A 21,652-nucleotide genomic window follows, 5' to 3' on the forward strand; every position below is an offset into this window, starting at 1 on the left:
TATAACCAAAATGTGTGGTGCAGCCCTGAATTATAGCCCCTTTAGGACGATTCTCAGCTCCAGTTTCCTCATCTGTAAAATGGGCACATTGCCCTGGCCTCTTCCTGGGTCGCCATCAGGATAAAAAACATAGGGGATCTGCTGTAAGTGTTCTATAAACTATGAGGTGGTTTAGGAAAGCAGCAGGAGTTTCCAAAGCCGTTTTTGAAATTACTCATTGTAGGGGGCACCTGGGTGGCTCAGTTGGTTAAGCATCTGACTCTTGGTTTCGGTTCAGGTCATGATCTCAGGGTAGTGAGATCCAGCCCTGTGTCGGGCTCTGCACTGGGCGTGGAGCCTGCTTAGGATTCTCTCTCTCCCTCTCCCTCTGCCCCTCCCCATCCTGCGTGCGGGGGCATGCATGCTTTCTCTCTCTCTCTAGAAAGGAAGGAAGAAAGGAAAAGAGAAAGAAAAAGAAAGGAAGGAAGGAAGGAAGGAAAGAAAGAAAGAAAAGAAAGAGAAAGAAAGAAAAGAAAAAGAAAGAAAGTAAAGAAAGAAAGAAAGAAAAGATTGCTCTTTGTAAATCCTAGACTCAGCACTAGAAGGGACCATAGAGACCGTGTAAGCCTTTTGCTGTAGAGATGGCAAAGTTGAGGCCCATTCCGAAGTAGGGAACTGTGGGGTCAGCCAGTGATGGAATCTGGCCTGCACTGGATTCCCAGCCACGGGATCAGCCTGTCCCCTTCTCCCCAGATAGAGAGGCCACCATTATTAGAATGGTAGGTTTCATCTGAAATAACCAAGCCAGACTCTGACAGAGAGTAAAAAGCCAGCGACATTCCCCTTCCAGATGGAGTTTCCTTGCTCCATATCTTCCCAAAGAGTCTCAATAACGGTAACATTTGTTTTGTAAAGTACTCTCATACCCAATAGTCATTCGACAAACAGTTACTGAGCACCTGTCTTCTGCCAAGCACTGCACTGGTTGCTGGAGAAGCAAGACAGATATTGCTATTATTGCCCCATGTCATGATGAGAAAGCTGAGGCCCAAAGGGCATGAGCTTACCTAGCAGATGAAAATGCTTGGTGGAGGTCAAAGCTAGGGGTTTACCAAAGCCCTGCCCTCCCCAAAGTATTCAAGTACCCAACCTCCCAGGTAGAAGCAGGTGCCTTCTTCCCACAATCCCTCCGGTCCTGCTGCAGCAGAAAGGAGTGAAGACCAGAGTTCCCAGTGTGAAATCAAGAAAGAGAAAAGGGCCTTCTGTATCTATTAATACCCACTTGAAAGCAGCAAAAGTTTGAAAGATGGGGACCCTTGGCCTCAAGCCTGGGAGATACTGATAAGGCTGTTCTCTACATCAACACTTCTCTTCAGGCTGGTAGGCTTCCAAAAGCTCCACAATTACTGGGCAGCCACTTCCAATGATGATCTCCTTTGAACCAATAATCCCTTAAGTGAAGCTGGTTTATCCACATGGTGCAGGAAAAAGGAGGCTCAGAGAGGGGCACTCACAGCTTAAGGTCAGAGAGCAGAAATGAGATGGGAACTTGGCCTGTTCCACTGCCAAACCCTAGTGCCTGCCCTTCATACCTCATCACTTCCTGTAAATACCCCAAGGGCCAGGCTCAGGGCTGTCAAGATTATAATGTGTGGTTTCCAAAAGATATTATAATGGATAGTGGTTTAATTAGGAGATGCTCACCCCCATGACCACCTCCACCAACATCTAATTCTAGAGGAGTCCAAAAGGGTGGAAGCTCCTGGACCCAACATCATCCTCACTGTGGAGATATCTTTCCCTTGAGTTTTTCCAGGAGTCAGCATTGTGGAGAAGTGATAGGAAGAGCTTCTGAATCAGGTGGATGTAAATGGGAACCGCGGTCTGTGTGACCTTGGACAAGTCAATTCATTTCTTGAACCACATTCAATCCACAGATATTTATTGAGCAATTGTGTCAGACATTGTGCTAGGTGCTGGGGAGACAGCTGGACACAAAACAGACCTCATTTCTGATACCTGGAGCTCATAGTTCAGGGGGAGAGTCAGAATTATTTACATGAACCTGCACCACATGCTCATTAAGAAGTTTGACAAACAACACAAATAATTCAAGCCTATTTATTCCACATACACCACCTCGCCAAAGCATACATTCTTACGTTTAAAAAAATTTTTTTTTCAAAAAAAAAAATCTCCAAACAAGAACATCTCATCATCATGACTGCATCATTGGGAGAAATGATTCTGTGGTGACTTAATTTTATTAAGGGGCACAGAGACGTCCATTGTTGAGTTCTGGCAGAGGGAGGCGGGGCTTTATGTCTGCAACATCACATTGGTATCGAATGATCCCTCATTGCTACACTGAATTCTCTGACGCTTTGCTGTCCCTGGAGGTGTTCTGTCACTGTACCAGTTCTGGCTGTGTCTGAACACAGGGTTCTTACCCATCTGAGAGGCCATTAAACATAAGGAGCAAGCCTTAGGAGTCAGGCAGACCCCAACTATGTGGCTTGGCTAGATGACCTTGAGTAGGTGATTCACGCTCTTGAAGAGCTTGGTTTGCCCCATCTGTACAACAAGGGGCAAGGGCTCCCTTATAGGATGTGTGTCAGGGTTAAATGAGAAAATAAGCAGATTTTGCAAACTGTCCCACAGGTATGATTCCATTTGCCCACAGAGTATTTTGTTTTTCTGAATTGTGAATTAGTTTAAAATTTTCTTAAACTGGGAAATGCTATATAAAAATTCAAATATCCGGCTTTCCTTTAAAACAGTAATATCTGGGGTGCCTGGGTGGCTCAGTTGGTTAAGCAACTGCCTTCGGCTCAGGTCATGATCCCAGGGTCCTGGGATCGAGTCCCATATCAGGCTCCCTGCTCAGCGGGGAGTCTGCTTCTCCCTCTGACCCTCTTCCCTCTCATGCTCTCTATCTCTCATTCTCTCTCTCTCAAATAAATAAATAAAATCTTTAAAAAAAATAAAAAAAAATCAAACAGTATTATCTGGCAATACTAGGCAGGCCATGCTGAGCGGTTGCCGTCCCCTGCTGAGCCAGAGCCTTGACCCTCTAGGCCACCGTAGTCCCTGCCTGGCCCACCTCACTCAGTGGCCTTACTTGCCCCGCCATTCAGGGATTTGAGTTTGCAATCCCCAATGCCTGTGCCTGGCACAGAGTAAGCCCCCAATAAATGTTAACTACTACTAGCGATATTCTTACTGCTGAGGAACTAACCAGCACCTGCACAGCTCCTCTGCTTTGCAGGTAACTAAAGAGAAGACATGGGCAAGGCAGAGTAGAGAAAGTGGGCAACTCATGGTGAAACAGGAGATACGGGGCTTGGTGCCAGCCAACAGCTGCCCGGCTGTGTGGCCTTGGCTAAGTCCTTGGCCATCAATCGGTCCATATGTTCAGTAGTGTGTGGGGCCAGAGGGTCCAGGGTATGGCCTAAGTGGATAGGTCTCAGGTCGATAAGCCATCCTCCCTTCCCCCAAACCCCATTACCCACTGAACTCATGGTCTGGGGGCCTCTCCTTTCTCCAAGGCTCACCCAGTGCCACTTCCATTCTCTGCATCACCCCCCAACCTCTGAGAACCATTTCTGCTTTTCCAGGGAGAGGAGGAAAACCATACAGAGTAGCTGTGCTTGCCCGGACCAGGGCCGCAGAGCCAGCAAGGGACCCTTAGAGCAGAGGGGCTCTGCGTTGTCATCTGTAAAAGGAGAATGGTAAAAAATAGTGTTTACCGGATAGGGTTGCCGGGACATTAAAGTGCTTAGGACAGTAGCGGGTACATAGAGAGTGCTCAGTAAATGTCAGCTGCTGTTAGGGATCAAAGAGGAATCACTGAAGCAGCTTGCTTACATCTCCTCTCAAGGCGGCAAGGGGGCAAAGGAAACTGTTCGAGAGAGGCTGCAGAATAGGAGAATTTTCATGAAGCAATCCCTGCACCCCCACCCCCACCCAGTAGGCACAAAGATAAGGAGAAAAATATGTTCAGAGGGCAATGAAGTGTAATAGATGAGATGATCCCATACTCCATAGATTCTAAGATTCCCCCCCATATTTTAATATCTCTGAAGTTGAGGGGCATCATACAATCAACGGCATGTCCTAAATTGTAGTTGGTAGCTCTTTTCTTTCTTAGGGGCTCCAAATAATGTCGTAGCTCATCTTTGATGGCACCTTAGAAGTAATGAGACCTAGTGTACAAAACGCACTGGGCATGGTGCCTGCCATGTCACAAGCCCTCAGATTATTCTCATGATCTTCAGCATCACCAGCACATTCGAGGTTGGCCATGGCGGGGCAAGCAGCTTTTCTTCCTTTTTCTCGTTTTCTCGCTGACACCTGCTGACCTGCATTTGGTCCCCGGGGTTGACAGGCACATGGCAAATGCGGTTAAGGGAGGGGAGGGAGGGAGGGAGACCTCAGGATAGGAAGGGAATGGCTTTTTATAATATATTAAGATATTCAGAGAGGAGGAGCCAGGGACTTTTTTTTTTTAACAAAAAAATCCCTGCTGGAAGCCAGAGTTATATATATGCCAAACAGGCCAGGAAACCCAGCAGGCCTCCTGGAGCTGGCAATGAACCGAATCAGGGGCATTGTGTCCAGGCCACTGGCTGGCTGAGGGGGCATTGTTAGGGCCTGGCCCTGTCTGGGAAGAGGGGGCTGGAGGGGGCAGGGGGAGTGTGTTCCCATGACTCCCTGGGGAGTAACAACAATTGGGACCAGCTGGGAAGCCCGCATGCCAGGGGCCCCAGGACTGTAGGGGGCTGAAGAGGCAGGGGGGGAGCAAGGTCAGGGCTTCCCTTTCTCAGGTGGGGGAGGCAAGGCCTAAGGAGGGGGAACATGGGGGCCATTCGCTACACCTCTCTTCCTTACGCCCCACAGCCCTGGGCCACAGGGTCTCTCCACATTACACCCCATATGTGCCCACTTCTCTCTACCTCACGGGCCCACCCTGATCCAGACCGTCACGGTCTCTCACCCAGACCCCCACATGGCTTCCTCACTGGATCCTTACTCCAGCCCGGCTGCTTACTTGTAGCGAGAAGAATCTTTCCAAAATGTAAATCACATCACATACGCCCCTGCTTAAACCTGCCAAAGGCTGCCTACAACACTTATAAGAAAACCCAAACCACTTAGTGTGGCCCCCAAGGCCCGCCTGATAGGCCCAGCCAGCTTCTCAGCCTCCATCTCCAGCGCTCCAGCGCTCGGCACACCGACCCTGTGCTCTGTCCCAGCCACGCGGGCCTCCTGCCAGGCCTGGGAACGCTTTCCACTGGTTCCCTCTTCTGCGCCCTTTGCAGTTCCTGTGCCGGGAACACCCTTCCTCTGTATCTTTGCATGGCTCTCTCCTCATCATGGGTCTCACACAGGCCTTCCCTGGAAAATAGACCCCTCTTGTTCTCCCCTTCCAAGTCATTCTATTACACTGCCCTGTACTACTGACTTCTAGCACCCACGGCTCTCCAAAATGATATTTGTGTATTCACGTGTCAGCCTTCCCTCCCTAGACTATAAGCCTCCCGTGGGCAGGAGCTGGCCCTTTCATTACCGAGTCCTAGTGTCCAATATCACAGGGAACTTGGTACTTAGTAAGGACTCAGCGAACATCAGCCAGTATTTTTCTTATTCCTGTGCTCAGGGCTTGGTAAACAATGACACCTGCCATGTGGTCAGGCTGGGAAGGTCACTCTCAAGCAAAAGTTCTGAATCTGATCCATGAACCCAAGTTCCAGGAACTTGGACAGAAACAAAATTCCATCTGTATATTCACCAGCCTCTGACTGCAGGGCAACATCTTGCATTTCAGGCAGGCCACAGACCAGAGGCCTATTAGCAGCACCAGGCCTTCATTGGCAACAGAAACCACAGCTACTTCCATGCCCTGTCACAGCTGCTGCAGGGTCTTGAGGTATTGTTTATGCCTAAGGCACCTATGAAATTATGACACTTCTAGACCGGCCACTGTTTATTTAGTGTGTTTTTTAAAAAAAGGCATATTATTACTAAATTACAAATTTAAAAATATTTTGATAATTATCTCAAGTCCATATTTTTTTTTGTAATCCTATGTATTTTATTTATTTAGAGAGAGATCACGCACGCATGAGCAGTGGGGGAGGGGCAGAAGGAGAGAGAGAATCTTTAGCAGGTTCCACGCCCAAGACTCAGGGGCTTGCTCTCACAACCTTGAGACCTGCGCTGAGATTAAGAGTCAGAGGCTTGACTAACTGAGCCACTCAGGCGCCCCCTACGTATTTTATTTAATGAGGTGTTTTTTCTTTGTTTTGTTTTTTTAAGAGAGAGACACAGCGAGAGAGGGAACCCAAGCAGGGGGAGTGGGAGAGGGAGAAGCAGGCTTCCCGCTGAGCAGGGAGCCCGATGCGGGGCTTGATCCCCGGACCCTGGGATCATGACCTGAGCCGAAGGCAGACGCCTAACCAACTGAACCACCCAGACGCCCCATTTAATGAGTTTTAAAAACAGCATTCTGAAGCGGTTCACAGGCTTCACCAGATGCCAAAGGGGTTCAGGACACAGACTAAAAATACCCCCCAAAAACGAGTCTTAAAAGAGCTGATGCGGTCTGGCCCTGGTCCTTCTCTCTGCGGACATCTAGCCCATGAGGAGAGTCTGAAGAAGCCTGGAAAAGCAATGGGAACGAGGCTTCCCACAGAGACCCCATGACCCACGTTTCCATTTTGCCTCGTTTCCTGTCTTGTTTGTGAAATCGTGACACCGACAGAGTTCCGGGCGCAGAGACCCAGCACAGGAGGCGGGAGCCCTCCGTTAGGAAGCCCTCTCTAAAAGCCATCCTCAGAGGAGAGTCCAGCTTTCCCTCTGTCCTCCAGGTGGCCCAGGGCGGCCTGCGGCTCACAGGAGCGAGTCGTGCGGGAGGCCCTCTGGTTAAAATGAAACCCCTCTCACCCAAAATACTCTTCAGGGCTGAAGTAAGACAAACTCTCTCCCTATCCATCTGGAACATGACAAGGGGAGGGGGGAAAATAATGTTTCTTTTTATAAATACTCCCTAATTCGTTAAAGAAAGCAAGGCACCTGAAGTCCCAGATTGCGGCGACATGGGTTCGCTCTGGGAGGTGGAGCCCCGCACAGTGTTCTGGTTTAGGAGGGCATCAGGTTCAAAGCCCGATTCTCGAAGCAAGCGGACAATGCAATGCCATCTCCAGCATTCTTTCTGGGGCCTGTGATGTGAAAGGCGGGAGCAGGGAGCGTCGGGAGGCAGTTTCTTGGCGTCTCTGCCTGTGAATCATTGCTCTCACATGGGCTCACTGAATGATCTCTAATTTGGGAGCAGAGCAGCAGAAGGTCCCAAATTAACCTCAGTTTTGTCCTCTCCATTTCACTCGGAGCTCCGTGGGCCTGAATGTCTGGTGTCAGCGACCGGAAGGCTCCGGATGTCTAGGGCGGTTCATCTCAGACGCTGATCACAGTAAGAACCTGCCTGAGATATCTGGCGAGTCAGGGAGTGGAGTTGGGGTGGGAACCAGTTAAAAGAAAGGACTTCCTTTCGTATTAGATTCTGGATCAAAGAGAAACTAAACATGCAGAGCGCGAGGAAGAAATGCCAAAGACTTTTGGAGATGACAATGTGATGTGAAAGTTTCTCGGAAGACAGGAGCATCTGGCCGGCTCAGTCGGCAGAATGTGCGACTCTTGATCTGGGGGTTATGAGGTTGAGCCCCACATGGAGTAGAGAGATTACTTAAAAATAAAATCTTTAGGGGCCCCTGGGTGGTGCAATTGGTTAGGCGCCCAGCTCTTGATTTCAGCTAGGGTCATGATCTCAGGGGCATGGGATGGAGCCCCATGTTGGGCTCTACACTCAGCAGGCAGTCTGCTTGAGATTCTCTCTCCCTCTCTCTCTCTCTCTCTCTCTGCCCCTCCCCCACTTGTGCTCTTTCTCTCTAAAATAAATAAATAAATAAATAAATAAATCTTAAAAAAAAAAGAAATCAAATATTTAAGGGCGCGTGGCTGGCTCATTTGGTTAAGCATCCGACTCTTGATTTCAGCTCAGATCTTGATCTCAGGGTTGTGAGTTCAAGCCCTTGTTGGGCTCTATGCTGAGCATGGAGCCTACTTAAGGGAAAAAAAAAGGTAAAATAAAATCTTCTAAAACAGTTTCTCGTAAGACAAAGACAGGTGGCTGTGCACAGAATATCTCAGAAAGCCTACACTAGAAAGTACTAACAGTGAGTGCTCCTGGCAAAAGGGGGGGTTTGGGGGTGGAGCTTGGGTGTAGGAGGAAGCCCGACTTTTCCTTGTGATACACCTTTTGTACCATGTAAGTTCTGTACTATGAGCATGGGCTACTGATGAAATATTATTTTTTATAGTCTTGCATGTCAGAAGACTTCACAGGAATGTGACAGGTGCTTAATAAACATGTAAACCATTGTACAATTTCAGGAACTAGCGTTTATAGAGTGCCTACTGTGTGCCAAGGGCCCTTCGGCAATGCCAGTTTTACAGATCTTAGGAAATGGAAGCTCAGCTAGGAGGGAGGCAAGTGGGGACTCCTCCCAGGTCTGCTGGAAGCAGGGCTCTGCTCCTCAGCAGAGGACCACACAGCCTTGCTCCCTGGAGTGAGCAGTTGGAGGCACCAGATGCTCTGGCAGGATCCAGAGAGATGCCATCTGTGAGGGAAACCTATTCTTAGAGAGCAGAGACAGTCGGTGGCGCAGCCGGCCAGCCCCCCGCAGCAGTGGGGGGATGCTAGGCAGGCAGAGCGCCAAGGCTGTACCTTCAGCTGGGGGGCAGGAGAGGCTAAAAGCAGGGGGGTACTCAGTTCTTAGGACCACACTTCCTCCTACGTTTGGATGCTATATTACAAATAACAGCAAACATTTACTGAGTGCTTACTTTATACTCATCATATTGTCTAATCCTCCAGACCATGCTGTGAGGTGAGTGATATTAGCATGCCTAGCTCATAGATGAAGAAACAGAGGTACTGAACGGTTAAGTCACTTGCCTGAGCAAACAGGGCTGAGCCCAGGCACTCTTGCTCCGAAGTCTATCTCCGTAACCTCCACTGACTCTCAGCTTGCTGCACCAGAGGCCAATTTTAGTTTGGATTTTCCTCAACAGCAGACCCCAAGACAAGGATTTCAGTGCAAGTGGTTTATTTGGGAAGTGATCCCATGTTAGGGATGAAGGAGACAGGGAAGGGTGGGGGAGGAGTTATCAAGCAAGTGACCACTGTGGGTCAGTTCAGTCCTGCTAGGGAACTCCAGGAGCCAGTGTGGAGCATGCGCCTGGGAGTTATCAGATGTGTTACTCCTCCAGACCTGCTGTGGGTGGCAGAGCAGGTGCCAGGGGCAAGCGAGAGCCCTCAGGCAGAAAGACACAGGGGTGGCAGTTGGAAGAGTTGGCTGGTGTGCAGTGAAGCGAGAAGTTAGTGGGGACTGGGTGAAGCACCCCCAGCATCTGCTTGCTGATGGCCACCCCCTTCCTCCTCATAACCTGGGGATCTCATTCAGCCTCCACACAGTGAATTCAGGGAACCTTCCAGATCACCTTCTCCAAGTGTGCAGGTCAATGTCATAGCTGAGAACACTGCTGTTAAAATCAGGCCTAATCCCACCATGATTACCTAACAGCTCTGTGACTTGGCTTCTTCATTTGTAACAAGAGATTATGGTTGGCTGCACATCATTCCCTACTACCTTGTTACTAAAGGTACGGGTCAGACCAGCAGCACCACCAGCAGCACCTGGAAGCCTGCGAGAAAGGCAGAATCTCTGGCCCAAACTCACTGAATCAGAATCTGCATTTTAATAAGATCACCAGTGACACATGTCTACTAGTAATTTCTAAAAAGAGACTGAAGTATTCCTACTAGACCAAGGGTCTCAAATTGATGGGCCATGGACCACATCTTCCTGGAGACCTGGTTTGATTTGTCCAGCACAGTGATTTTAAAAATCGGACTGGCACATGAGTCTTCAGTTCCCCAGGTTACCATCACTCCTGAGTGCACAATATTTTCATTTATGCCCCTTGCCAGAACCCTCCAGGCATTTGAATTTGCACCCCGTTCTGGAGCCCATCCTAGAACTCGTTAACATTTGCATAGCATAGGTTAGGTTTCTAAATTTAACATAAGGCACTGAAAAAAAAAATGGGTATTAAACTCAGACAGCTCTGGGTTCAAACCCTGATTTGGCTATCATACTGGTTGTATTATCTTGGGCAAGTGACTTCCCCCCTCTGATTCTCAGTGTCCACATTTGCGAAATGAGGATCAAAATACACACTGGCAAGGTCATTGTATGGGTTACAAATAATATGTGCAAAGCACCCGGGAGGAAGTAGGAGCTCACTAAATGGAAGTAATTAGTAGTAATAGCAGCTCTTGTAGTTACACAAATCCAACGTGGACCTGGGTGTGTATTATGATTATCCTCATTTTGCAAGAAACTGAGGCTCTGAGAGGTTAAGAACCTTCCCCAAGGTTACACAGTGGTGGAGTGGGGACTTAAATCCATGTCCCCTAGCTCTATATCTGCACTGTCCACTAGAATTTTCTGCAAGGATAGAAGTGTTCCATATCTGTGTTATCCAATATGGTAGCCACTAGCCACATGTGGCTACTGAGCACTTGAAATATGGCTGGTCCCCATTGAGACACACTGTAAGGAGACACTACATACCTGATTCTGATGACCTAGTACAAGAACAAAGAATATAAAATATCTCATTAATTTTTATATTCATTTTTACATGTTAAAATGATAATATTTTAGAAATACCAGGTTAAAATCTATAACTAACATTAATCTCACCTGCTTCTTTCTACCTTTTCTCATGTGGCTACTAGGACAAATTTCAATTACATATACAGACCACATTGTGCTTCTATTGGACAGTGGAATTCTAGAGCTTCTCCACTAGAGCAACACCTGAGTCCAGGAATTTAATTTTTTCTAAAAACATATTTGTAACCCACTGCCCCCCAGCAAGGAATCCTGTTACATAGAATGGTCAAAGACCATAACCCACCAGAAAGAGACTTCAGGGCCCTCCTCTGAGCTCGCTGACCCCTGACGTCCGGGGGCGGGGGGGGACCTTTCCCTGGTCTCACAGTAGCCAGCAGCACAGCCGGAATCACGTCGAGGCCCCGCAGCCCAATTCACCACTCGTTCCGCCATTGGAGAGCACCTAATGGTCTTGGAAATCAGTGCTTTTGCTTCGGCAAATGGAACCCTGGGGCAATAAAAGTTGGAGTCTGAGAACCATGATCTTGAGAAGGCAGGATCCTTTGGGGGTGATTCATTCACCGATGGGAGACAATCTCGGCTGTGGAAGCCCCCATCAGCACCTCGGGGCTGCATTACTTCGAGGGGAGGCTCTTGTTGTAGAGGAGGAAGTCTGAGATGTCATGCCAGACATTGCTGTCCTGGTACAGGTAGGTCATGGAGGACTGCAGGGACGGCTGCAGAGTGGGCCGGTGGTACTCAAAAAGCCACAGCACCAGCCCCCACACCAGCCCGGTGAACAGGGGGAATGGGTCCCACCTGGGCTCGGGAATGTAGCCCTTCTCCACGCCCAGGCGGCACAGGGCAAACAGGAGGCGGGAGAGCAGGTACATGTTGATCTGCAGGGAGGGAATGACAGGGGATTACAGGAGGGCACAGCCGCTGAGAACCTTTGGCCCAACCCCACATCCTGGGGCACAACTGCACACAGGATCAGGGTTTTTCTTTTTTCTTTTTTTTCAAGTTTGTTTATTTTAGGGGCGCCTAGGTGGCTCAGTTGGTTAAGCATCTGCCTTCGGCTCAGGTCGTGATCCCAGAGCCTTGGGATCCAGTCCCACATTGGGCTCTCTGCTCGGCGGGGAGCCTGCTTCTCTCTCTCCTCCCCGCTTGTTCTCTCTCCCTCTCTCTCAAATAAATAAATAAAATCTTTTTTAAAAAAAGTTTATTTATTTTAGTAATCTCTACACCCCATGTGGGGCTTGAACCCACGACCCCAAGTTCAGGAGTCCCATGCTCTTCCAACTGAGCCAGCCAGAAGTGCCCAGATCAGTGTTTTTCAAAGCTAGTGTGCAAGATGATTTGAAGTGATTTGATGATCCGAATGATATGTAGGTTTTTTTTTTTTTAAGATTTTATTTATTTATTTGACAAAGAGAGACACAGTGAGAGAGGGAACACAAGCAGGGGGAGTGGGAGAGGGAGAAGCAGGCTTCCCACTGAGAAAGGAGCCCGATGCGGGGCTCGATCCCAGGACCCTAGGATCATGACCTGAGCCGAAGGCAGATGCCTAACGACTGAGCCACCCAGGCATAGGCATTTTAAAGATTTTATTTATTTATTTGAGAGAGAGAGAGAGAGAGAGAGAAGGGGGGTGGAGAGGCAGAGAGAGAATCTTAAGCAGGCTCCACACTCAGTGCAGGGCGTGACACGGGGCTCAGTCTTAAGACCCTGAGCTGATCATGACCTGAGCTGAAATCAAGAGCCAGATACTTTAACAGACTGAGCCACCCAGGCACCCCTGTAGTAGGTATTTTAATGTTGCTATTCATTTCTGTAATTTATCATTCTTGTTCATTAAGATTTTTAGAAAATGAATATATTCACATGGTTCAAAACTGAAAGGTAACCTGACACCAAAAACTACAACCCACACAAAAATAAAAAATTGGTAAATTGGCTCTCATCAAAATTTAAAATTGTTTGGTTGTGAAAGCCCATACAAAGAGGCTGAAAATAAAAGCTACAGCTGGGAGAAATATTTGCAAACACATATCTGACAAACACTCGTACCTGGAATATATTTTTTAAAAAAACTCTCAAAATTCAATGGTAAAAAAAGAAACAATCCAATTAGAAAATAAGCAAAAGATGCGAACAAATGTTTCACTGAACTAGTTCTACAGATGGGAAATAAGCACATGTAAAGATGTTCAACATCATTAGCCGTTACAGAAATGCAAATTAAAACCACAATGAGAAGAACTACAGACCTATCAAAATGGCTAAAATTAAAAATGCAATAAACCAAATGCTGGCTAGGATGTGGAGAAAATGGATCATTTGTATATTCCTGATGGGAATGTAAAATAGTACAGTCACTCTGGAAAATAGATTGGCAGTTTCTTAAAAAATTAAACATGCATGGGGGTGCCTGGCTGGCTCAGTCAGTTAAGCATCCAACTCTTGGTTTCGGCTCAGGTCATGATCTTAGGGTCTTGAGATCGAGCCCTGCGTGGGTCTCCATGCTCAGCGTGGAGTCTGCTTGAGATTCTCTCCCTCTCCCTCTCCCTCTGCCCCTCTCCCCACTTGTGCTTTCCTTGAGCTCTTTCTCAAGAAAGGGAGAAGCAGACCCCCTGCTGAGCAGGGAGCCCGATGTGGGACTCGATCCCGGGACTCCAGGATCATGACCTGAGCCGAAGGCAGTCGCTTAACCAACTGAGCCACCCAGGCGCCCTGTTGGATTTTTTTTTTAAAGATTTTATTTATTATTTGACAGAGAGAGAGAGACAGCGAGAGAGGGAACACAAGCAGGGGGAGTGGGAGAGGGAGAAGCAGGCTTCCCAAGGAGCAGGGAGCCCGATGCGGGGCTCAATCCCAGGACCCGGGATCATGACTTGAGCCAAAGGCAGACACTTAACGGAGCCACCCAGGCGCCCCTAATCTTTTTTAATCGCACTCGTTTCAGTGGCACATAGACTAAAACTGGAATGACACAGAGATTAGCAGTCCCCTGTACAAGGATGACGCACAAATTCACGAAGCGTTCCGTATTAAAAAGAAAAACAAAACAAAAAAAACTTTGCTCTACACACATGGACTTGGGGAAACATGGCGTTTCAGCAAGCTGCTTGGTTTACAGATGGGGAAATGGAGAGAAAGTGACCCTCCCAAGGTCACACAGGGACCGGTGGATTACAGACACCTGGACATGGAAGGGAGCAAAGAGTTCCTCTTCTTTGACCTCCACCCCTAATTCTATACCTGGACCATGTCCCTCCCCATCCTGGCCTCTGATCCCTGAGCCCTATCCTGGGGAAGGGTCTTTACCTGGCTGTTGATGTTATTGTTCTCTCCGAACACCAGCAAGCCCCCGATGAAGGCAGCCAGGAACGAGTGCACCTGGTAGGTCTCGCCCTGCATGTGGGCCTGCAGGGCGCAGAGCCCCTTATAGGTGAACACAAAGCAGGCCAGGTTCCGGGAGTGGGTGTATGTGGCTTGCAGGATGGCCCGCAGCTTCTCCTGGAGGCTGAACAAACACCGGGAACCCCCATGAGTGGTGGCCCAACTACTCCCAGGGCACTCCCCCACTGGGCATGCAAACCTGAGCCAGCCCCAGGCCTCTAGCTTCCATGTCCTTGGGGGCTGCTCCCCCACTGGGTTCAGGCCTTGACTCCATGTCACTTCCTCAGAGAGGCCTTGCCCGACTACTCTGTCCCCTTTTCCCTCACAGCTCTCCCACCAGCTGACATTAATAGGCTTAATCTCTTCCCACTCCCACCCCAACCCAGTGGAAGCTACCAGAGGGTGGTGCCTACACCTGGCTTGTTGATCCCCAGGGCCCAGAACAGAGCCTGGCACGTAGTAGGTGTAAATGTAAATGACTTTTTGGCATAAGCGGGTGAGGACATGAACGAGGGAGTAAGGGAGAGCCTACTACGTACTGGAATTGGGGATAGGATTCTGAGGAAAAAATGCTTGCTGCCTTCATAAGGTATGTGATCTGATGGGAGAGAGAAACATAAATAATCACAAAGCAAGGATCAAACTTTGACCTTGACCAGAGATGATCCTAGGATCAGAAGGATGAGTCGTCAATGAGGTGGAGAGGGGAGAGGGCTTGCATCCCAGGCAGAGGGATCAGCACATGCAAAGGTCTGGAGGAGGGACAGAGAGTGGGGAGTAAAGGAACAGCAAGAAACCATCAAGGCCTGAGCAGAGAATGTGGGGGGGACAGAATGTGAGAAGTGAGGACATGCAGTTTTGTCTTTATCCTGAGAAAAGTGCACATTTAAGTTGGGGGCAAGGATTCTTTTTTTTTTTAAGATTTTATTTATTTATTTGACAGAGAGAGACACAGCGAGAGCAGGAACACAAGCAGGGGGAGTGGGAGAGGGAGAAGCAGGCTTCCCGCTGAGCAGGGAGCCCGATGCGGGGCTCGATCCCAGGACCCTGGGATCAGGACCTGAGCCGAAGGCAGACGCTTAACGACTGAGCCACCCAGGCGCCCATGTTGGGCAAGGATTCTATTTAACTTTTAAAATTAAGTCACTAGGGGCGTGAGAGAACACAGGGAGAAGAGCAGCAAGTACTCCCGGAAGTCAATTCAAGGATCACACAACCAAGTGCTCTCAAGGCTCGATGAGGGCCTTGGAAGTGGGTCTAACGCAACCTGTGGAAGTCTGCCAGGTGAGTGAGGACAGCTAAGAGTCAGCTGGTTCTCGCCTCAGAGGAACATGAGCGCGGTGTTGCCAGTTTTTTCTTGTTGTTGTTAATTTTTTTTTTTTAAGTACACACTATGCCCAACATGGAGCTCAAACTCATGACCCCAAGATCAAGAGTCACATGCTCTACTGACTGAGCCAGCCGGGTGCCTCTAGTGTTGCCAGTTCTAATGCAAGAAAGCTGGATTTTCCAGTTAAGTGTTGGTGCTAATCTTGCCTTCACAAATGCTTCTAGGGGCGCTGGGGTGGCTCAATCAGTTCAGCGTCTTCCTTCAGCTCAGGTCATGATCCCGGGGTCCTGGGATCGAGTCCTCCATCGGGCTCCATGCTCAGCGAGGAGCCTGCTTCTCCCTCTCCCTCTGCCCCTCCCCCTGCTCGTGCTCATACACTCTCTCTCTCTCAAATAAATAAAATCTTAAAAAAAAAAAAGCAATCCTAAATAAAAACAGAAAAAGAGAAACTCTTGCAAGCTGGATTTGGCCAGTAGGCTGTCCATGTGTGCTTCTTACAAGAGCCAGGTGAGGCTACATACGTTAAAAACCAGGCCACAGAGTGGTTTCTGAGAAGTGCCATGAGGGGAAAGCTATGGGGGATGGAGGGAGACCAAGCAGTCTGAGCGAGTGAAGGAGGTCACGGACAGTTTTCCCAAGGAAGTGATCCTCACATGACTGGTATGGGCTGCCAGGAAGGAAATAAAGGTAGGGTGAAGAGGAAAGGGTGCGCCCGGCGGAGGTTACCACATAAGCAAATGTACGGCGCTGGAACAACACGCGGCGTGCCAGGCAGTCCTGTGGGCCCGGGACACTCCCAGGTGGACGTAGGGAGGAGTGTGGGGATGCAGCTGAGCCCAGGCAGCAGAGGGCCTTTGGGGTTTTGTGTTTAATTTATTTTAATCCCAGTATAGTGAACATAGGCTGTTATATTAGTTTCAGGTGTACAAGACAGTGATTCAACAGCTCCATACGCCACCCAGGGCTCGACACGACTAGTTGCAGAGGGCTTTTTAAGGAAGGAAGCTGGGCTTTTTTGGAGGACTGTGGCAGCCCGGGGAGTTTTTGAGCAGGAATAATAGGATCAGAGTTGTACTTGAGGAGATGGTGGTGGCAGGGGGGCCGGCTAGACCTAGCTAGGAAGGTAGTGCAAGCTTCCTGGCACTGAGGGCTGACCATACTCTCCCCCAGTCTGAGGGGTGTGCAGAGGGGGTGGGTACCTGCCACTCCGGAAGAGAAAGGTCATGACGAGCGCGTGAGGGGCCCGGATTTTGGCTCCATAGCTGCAGAAATGAAAGGAAACAGTTATTACGGCATCACTGCCTCACAGTTTCTTTCTAGGCTCTCTGACGCCTTTCCCCACCCGCCTCCAGCCCTAATCTGAACGGCACCCCGGAAGGGAAGATAATGCTGGCTTCCAAGTTAGATATGGGTTCAAACCCCAGCTCTGACACCTTCGTAGGAGTGGGGCCTCAGGCTTGCTACTTCACTTCTCTGAGCCTCGGTTTGCCTAACAGCAAAAGGGGACGTCAGGCTAGAGGGCCGGTTATAATTTCAATGAAAGGGGACAACGTGTGTCAAACGCCTCCACCGACCCCCTCCAACCCCACCGGTGTGGAGTTGCTCCCTCGGTTCTACCCTGACCTTCCCGTTGCAGTCAGACCCAACTTTTTTAACACTGAAATCATATCACATCCCCTCTTCAAAGTGGCCAATACCTTTCCAATACTCACAGAATAAAATCCAGGTTCCTCCCACAGCTTTGAAAGTGCTGCAGGATTTGGCCCCTGCTTACTTCTCCTACCTCCAGCGCCCCTCCTCTCCTGCTCCAGCCCCATGGCCTTCCCCTAGTTCCTCTGACCCACCAGCTTCCTCCCTGCCTCTGGGCAGGCTGTTCCCTCAGCCCGGACCGCTCTTCCCTGCTCCTCACGCGGCAGCCAACTCCTCAGCCTTCCAGTCTCAGTGGGCACCTCTGTGGAGGCTTCTTACCCACCAGACGAGGTTTAGGGCAATATTTTCATTGCCATGGAGCTCCAACCTTCTCTGCAGTGGTTTACAGTCCTGGGTTAATGGCTCGATTACTCGTAATTACTTATTCTATTCTTTTTTTTTTTTTAAAGATTTTATTTATTTGACAGAGAGCACAAGCAGAGGGAGAGAGAGGGAGAAGCAGGTTCCCTGATGAGCAAGGAGCCCGATGCGGGACTCGATCCCAGGACCCTGGGATCATGACCTGGGCCGAAGGCAGCCGCTTAACCGAGTGAGCCACCCAGGTGCCCCTATTCTATTCTAATTATCTCTTTCCTCCACTAGACCGTGGGCCTTGTGAGGGAGGGACCGTGTTTGATTTGTCTTCTGCAGAGTCCCCAGCACCTTGCATGGTACTTGACATATAGTAATGTGCTCCATACATGATTGCTGACTGATTCTAGAACTGCCCTTAATTATTTGTGAGGGAAGGTAATTTCTGGAAGGTTCTACCTTTAGCTTGGTCTATCTTAAAGTTAACAAATTCCCTAAAACAGTTGCTGAGTAACATCGTACCTCCTTCTACTTATTCAAAGTGTACCTCTTTCCAACTATGATACACAGGAGGACCTCAGCTTTGTAAAAATGGATTAAGAAAAAAAAAGACTGGAAGGAAATATGCCACAATGTTATTAGCAATGTTCCCTGAGCTGGAGGAATATGGGAATTTACTTTTGTCTTTTTTTAACTTTTCCGTATTTCCAAAATGATCTGTAATGGTTAAGCATTGCTTTTAAAATTAAAATAATTGAGGAGTTCCTAGGTGGCTCAGTCAGCTGAACGTCCAACTCTTGATTTCGGCTCAGGTCATGACCTCAGGGTGGTGAGATTGAGCCCTGCACTCAGGACACTCAGACGGGAGTCTGCTTGAGATTCTCTCTGTCCCTCTCCCTCTGTCCCTCCCCACCCAGTGCTCTTCCTCTCTCTCTAAAATAAATAAATCTTGGGGCGCCTGGGTGGCTCAGTCGTTAGGCATCTGCCTTCAGCTCAGGTTGTGATCCCAGGGTCCTGGGATCGAGCCCCGCATCAGGCTCCCTGCTCAGTGGGAAGCCTGCTTTTCCCTCTCCCACTCCCCCTGCTTGTGTTCCCTCTCTTGCTCTCTCTATGTCAAATGACTGAATAAAAACTTTAAGGCCCCCACTGAGGTGACTGGAGAGATGAGAAATGACCTGTGCAAATTCATCCCTACCACCGAGAAAACAGCAGCAGACCAGAACTATCCCCTCTCTGCAGGAAATACACATTACTTTCCCTTTCCTTCCTCATCTTCTTCTGCTTTATTTTCCTGGGAATCTGTGTACAGGAGACACTCTATAGTGGCTATCAGTAGATTCAGTTGGCCTAAAAAAATGAAAACTAAAATAGCTTAGGGGCGCCTGGGTGGCTCAGTCGTTAAGCATCTGCCTTCAGCTCAGGTCATGATCCCAGGGTCCCAGGATCGAGTCCCACATCAGGCTCCCTGATCAGTGGGGAGTCTGCTGCTCCCTCTGCCTCCTGCCTCTCCCCCTGCTTGTGCGCTTTCTTTCTCTCTGTCAAATACATAAATAAAATCTTTAATTTTTTTTTAAGATTTTATTTGCAAGAAAGAGAATGAAAGACAGAGAGCATGAGAGGGAGGAGGGTCAGAGGGAGAAGCAGACTCCCTGCTGAGCAGGGAGCCTGATGTGGGACTCGATCCCAGGACTTCAGGATCATGACCTGAGCCGAAGGCAGTTGCTTAACCAGCTGAGCCACCCAGGCGCCTCCATAAATAAAATCTTTAAAAAAAAAAGATCACACAGGTAGGTGGTACCAAGATTCGAGCAGAGGCAGTCCAGAGGTACTCTCACCACATGCCATGCTGCCACTAGCATGTCAACTCCAAGAGGACAGGTCTTTGTTCAGTTTGTTCTCTGTTGCATCCCCAGTTCTGGCACAGTAGGTGCTCAACAAAAGATACTGTTATGCATGAGTTTTAAAGGAGGGGGAGCTCCCCTGCAGTTACCAGCCAGGTGAAATGACCCCAAGACCTCCTTTCCAGCAGATCTGATGGCCAGGGTGGAATCAATTTGCCCAGCAAACAGCTGCACCTTCTTTTACAGTCGTTGTCACTCCTCAGGCTTATGCCCCAGGAGTCCCCTGGGCCGGATGGGGACTTAGAGCTAGAGTCATACGGATGGGGAGTGAGATGTGGGATGTGAGCCCACAGGCAGCTTAATGGTGGGAGCACGCACACAACGCGCCGCTGGCCTGCTAGATGCCAGTGGCCACTTCTCATTGTGCAGATAGGGCCGTTGAAGCCAGACAGACCCAAGGTCACAAAGCAGGCGGGGTGGGGTGGGGGTCGGCCCCAACGAGGGGATACAGAGGCTGGAGTGGGAGGTGGTCAAGGCAAGTGCCCCAGGTTGCAAAGCACGGAGGACCCAGACACAGCTTAATGGGAGCCGCAGCTCAGAAGGCGCAAGGAACCCAAAATCCCCAGCGCCCACTGAGCAGATGGTGGACACCGAGTCCTAGAAACACACTAGGGCTGCTCAAGGGCACACAGGGGGGCAACGCGCCCAGAATCCGGTCCTCCTACCTCAGCCGCACCCATCCCTCAGCCCACGCCCAGCCCAACGGCCCCACTCACACTGCCCCGTTCCGGAAGCCCTTAAGCATGGCCAAAGCAGCGTGGTAGCGGCGCTTGCGCAACAGTTCGTTGACCGCATGGAGCAGGGCTCGTAGCTGCGGCGGGACCGCCATAGTGCGAGGGACGCCCGGGGTGAGGAGAGAGCAGCAGCACCAGCACTGACAGCCCCGGGTTCCGGCGGCGCCGCTGGCCGCACTGGACCGAGCAGCGCGTCTTTGCGCTCATAGGCTGCGTCTGCTGCCACTCTCACGGGGAGAGCCGATCAAATGGCTCACTCGTCTCACACGGGGAACGAGATGCACGCACTCTCCCGAATAGCGGTCTGATTGGAAGAGTGGAGAGTTTGTAACCAATCACAACGGGCTCCGCCCGACCAGCTCTAAGAAAGCCCGAATCACACACGTGGATTTGTCCAACCAGGTAGCCTGTTTCCTTCGTGCTTGGCAGGAGGTATGTCACCTGAGAGCTTGAAAGGACGTTCCTTGAAAGAGGAGCCGCCCTCCCTAGAATCGGGAGGGTGACCCTGGGAGGAGCCAGGCCTCACAAGTCTTTACACAAAACTGTTCTGATTGGGTAACAGTGCTCCTAGCAAACTTATTAGGGCATAAATCATATGAGATCTCAAGGGCTTCCATTTATTCTTCAAATCCAAACTCCTTCCCACAGTCCACAAGAAAGACTATAATCTGGCCCCTGCTTCCTTCTCTAACCTCATATCCTGTCACTTGGCCCCTCACTCACTCCTCTCCAGCCAAACTGGTCTCCTTGCCGTTCCTTGAGCATGCCAAGGCGGCTCCTGTCTCAGCGCCTTTTCACCTAGTATTTTCCTGACTGGTATGCATTACCCCTATGGTGGGCTCCTTTTCAATCTTCAGGTTTCAGATCAAATGCCACCTCTTCGGAGAGGGCTTCTTAGATGTCCCATCTAAAGTAGCACTGCCCTCTCTTTTAGTTCCGTCATACAACTTTTCACTTTTTGAAATTACTTGTTTGCTACATTTCCATCGTCCATTGCCCCTACCGGGCTGTAAATTCCATGACCGCAGAAACCTTGTCTGTCTTGTTTTCTGCTGTAACCCCAGCACTTAGCACATGGTGGGTGTCCAACATATGCTTGTTGAAGCAATACAGTTTGGGGTTGACATCTCCCAGAGTACTGGTGGGTGGAATTTATGTGTGTCACTATGTGGAGTTGTCATTGGATCACAGCTACACATTGAGTGGTGGCTGTGGCTTGTGAGGGTATCCCCCAGGACTTGGGCCATGTGGTATTTATCTGGGATATTATTGCCTGGGTCAGTGTCAGAAGATGGTGTCAGAGGTCAGTGAAGGAGGAATTATACTTGGCCTATTTTAGCACCGAAACTGGATTTTCTTTCTTCCTTCCTTCCTTTTCAGTAATAGTGGACTGGTTTATTCAGGTAATCCTTCCTCTGAAAATAGTGGCAATGTTACATAAAATATAAAAATTTTCCCCTGAAAAACACTGAAAGGTTTATAAGTGACTGTCTTCTCCTTGTGTCTTCACATGGTCTGTACATACCTGTGTCCAAATTTCCTCTTTTTATAAGGACACCAGTCATA

General features: G+C 49.4%; 1 protein-coding gene and 1 non-coding gene across 3 annotated transcripts; one reads left to right on the forward strand and one right to left on the reverse strand.

The window, feature by feature from the left end:
* Window positions 1–1,904: 1,904 nt before the first annotated feature.
* PXMP4 (peroxisomal membrane protein 4) lies at window positions 1,905–20,306 on the reverse strand. Of its 2 annotated transcripts, XR_003611611.2 has the most exons (5): window positions 20,069–20,306; window positions 16,650–16,712; window positions 14,046–14,244; window positions 11,023–11,617; window positions 1,905–10,687 (listed from the first exon to the last, which is right to left on the reverse strand). XR_003611611.2 is itself a non-coding variant. In XM_028118728.2 (4 exons), the coding sequence occupies exons 1-4, from the start codon at window positions 20,179–20,181 to the stop codon at window positions 11,354–11,356; spliced, it is 639 nt and encodes a 212-aa protein (XP_027974529.1). In that variant the 5' UTR covers window positions 20,182–20,306; the 3' UTR covers window positions 1,905–11,353. The 2 variants fall into 2 exon arrangements, 1 of the variants encoding a protein (XP_027974529.1); XM_028118728.2 differs by having other exon boundaries at window positions 1,905–11,617.
* On the forward strand, window positions 13,671–13,773 carry LOC114220860 (U6 spliceosomal RNA). Its single transcript, XR_003611640.1, has one exon. It is a non-coding gene; the product is annotated as a U6 spliceosomal RNA (small nuclear RNA).
* Window positions 20,307–21,652: the final 1,346 nt, after the last annotated feature.

Source organism: Eumetopias jubatus, unplaced genomic scaffold (genome assembly GCF_037043125.1).
Source record: "Eumetopias jubatus isolate StellerSeaLion01/CBP00866 unplaced genomic scaffold, mEumJub1_p1.0 scaffold_9, whole genome shotgun sequence".
In the NCBI taxonomy this organism is placed as follows: domain Eukaryota; kingdom Metazoa; phylum Chordata; class Mammalia; order Carnivora; family Otariidae; genus Eumetopias; species Eumetopias jubatus.

What these genes read in the sequence shown, in the direction of transcription:
- PXMP4 (XM_028118728.2), bottom strand. Translation starts at nt 20,181, where the DNA reads ATGGCGGTCCCGCCGCAGCTACGAGCCCTGCTCCATGCGGTCAACGAA. An exon ending in TTTCTCTTCCGGAGTGGCAG is followed by an intron (nt 14,245 to 16,649) that starts GTACCCACCCCC and finishes GTGTTTGTTCAG; the next exon opens with CCTCCAGGAGAAGCTGCGGG. An exon ending in ACAATAACATCAACAGCCAG is followed by an intron (nt 11,618 to 14,045) that starts GTAAAGACCCTT and finishes CCCTCCCTGCAG; the next exon opens with ATCAACATGTACCTGCTCTC.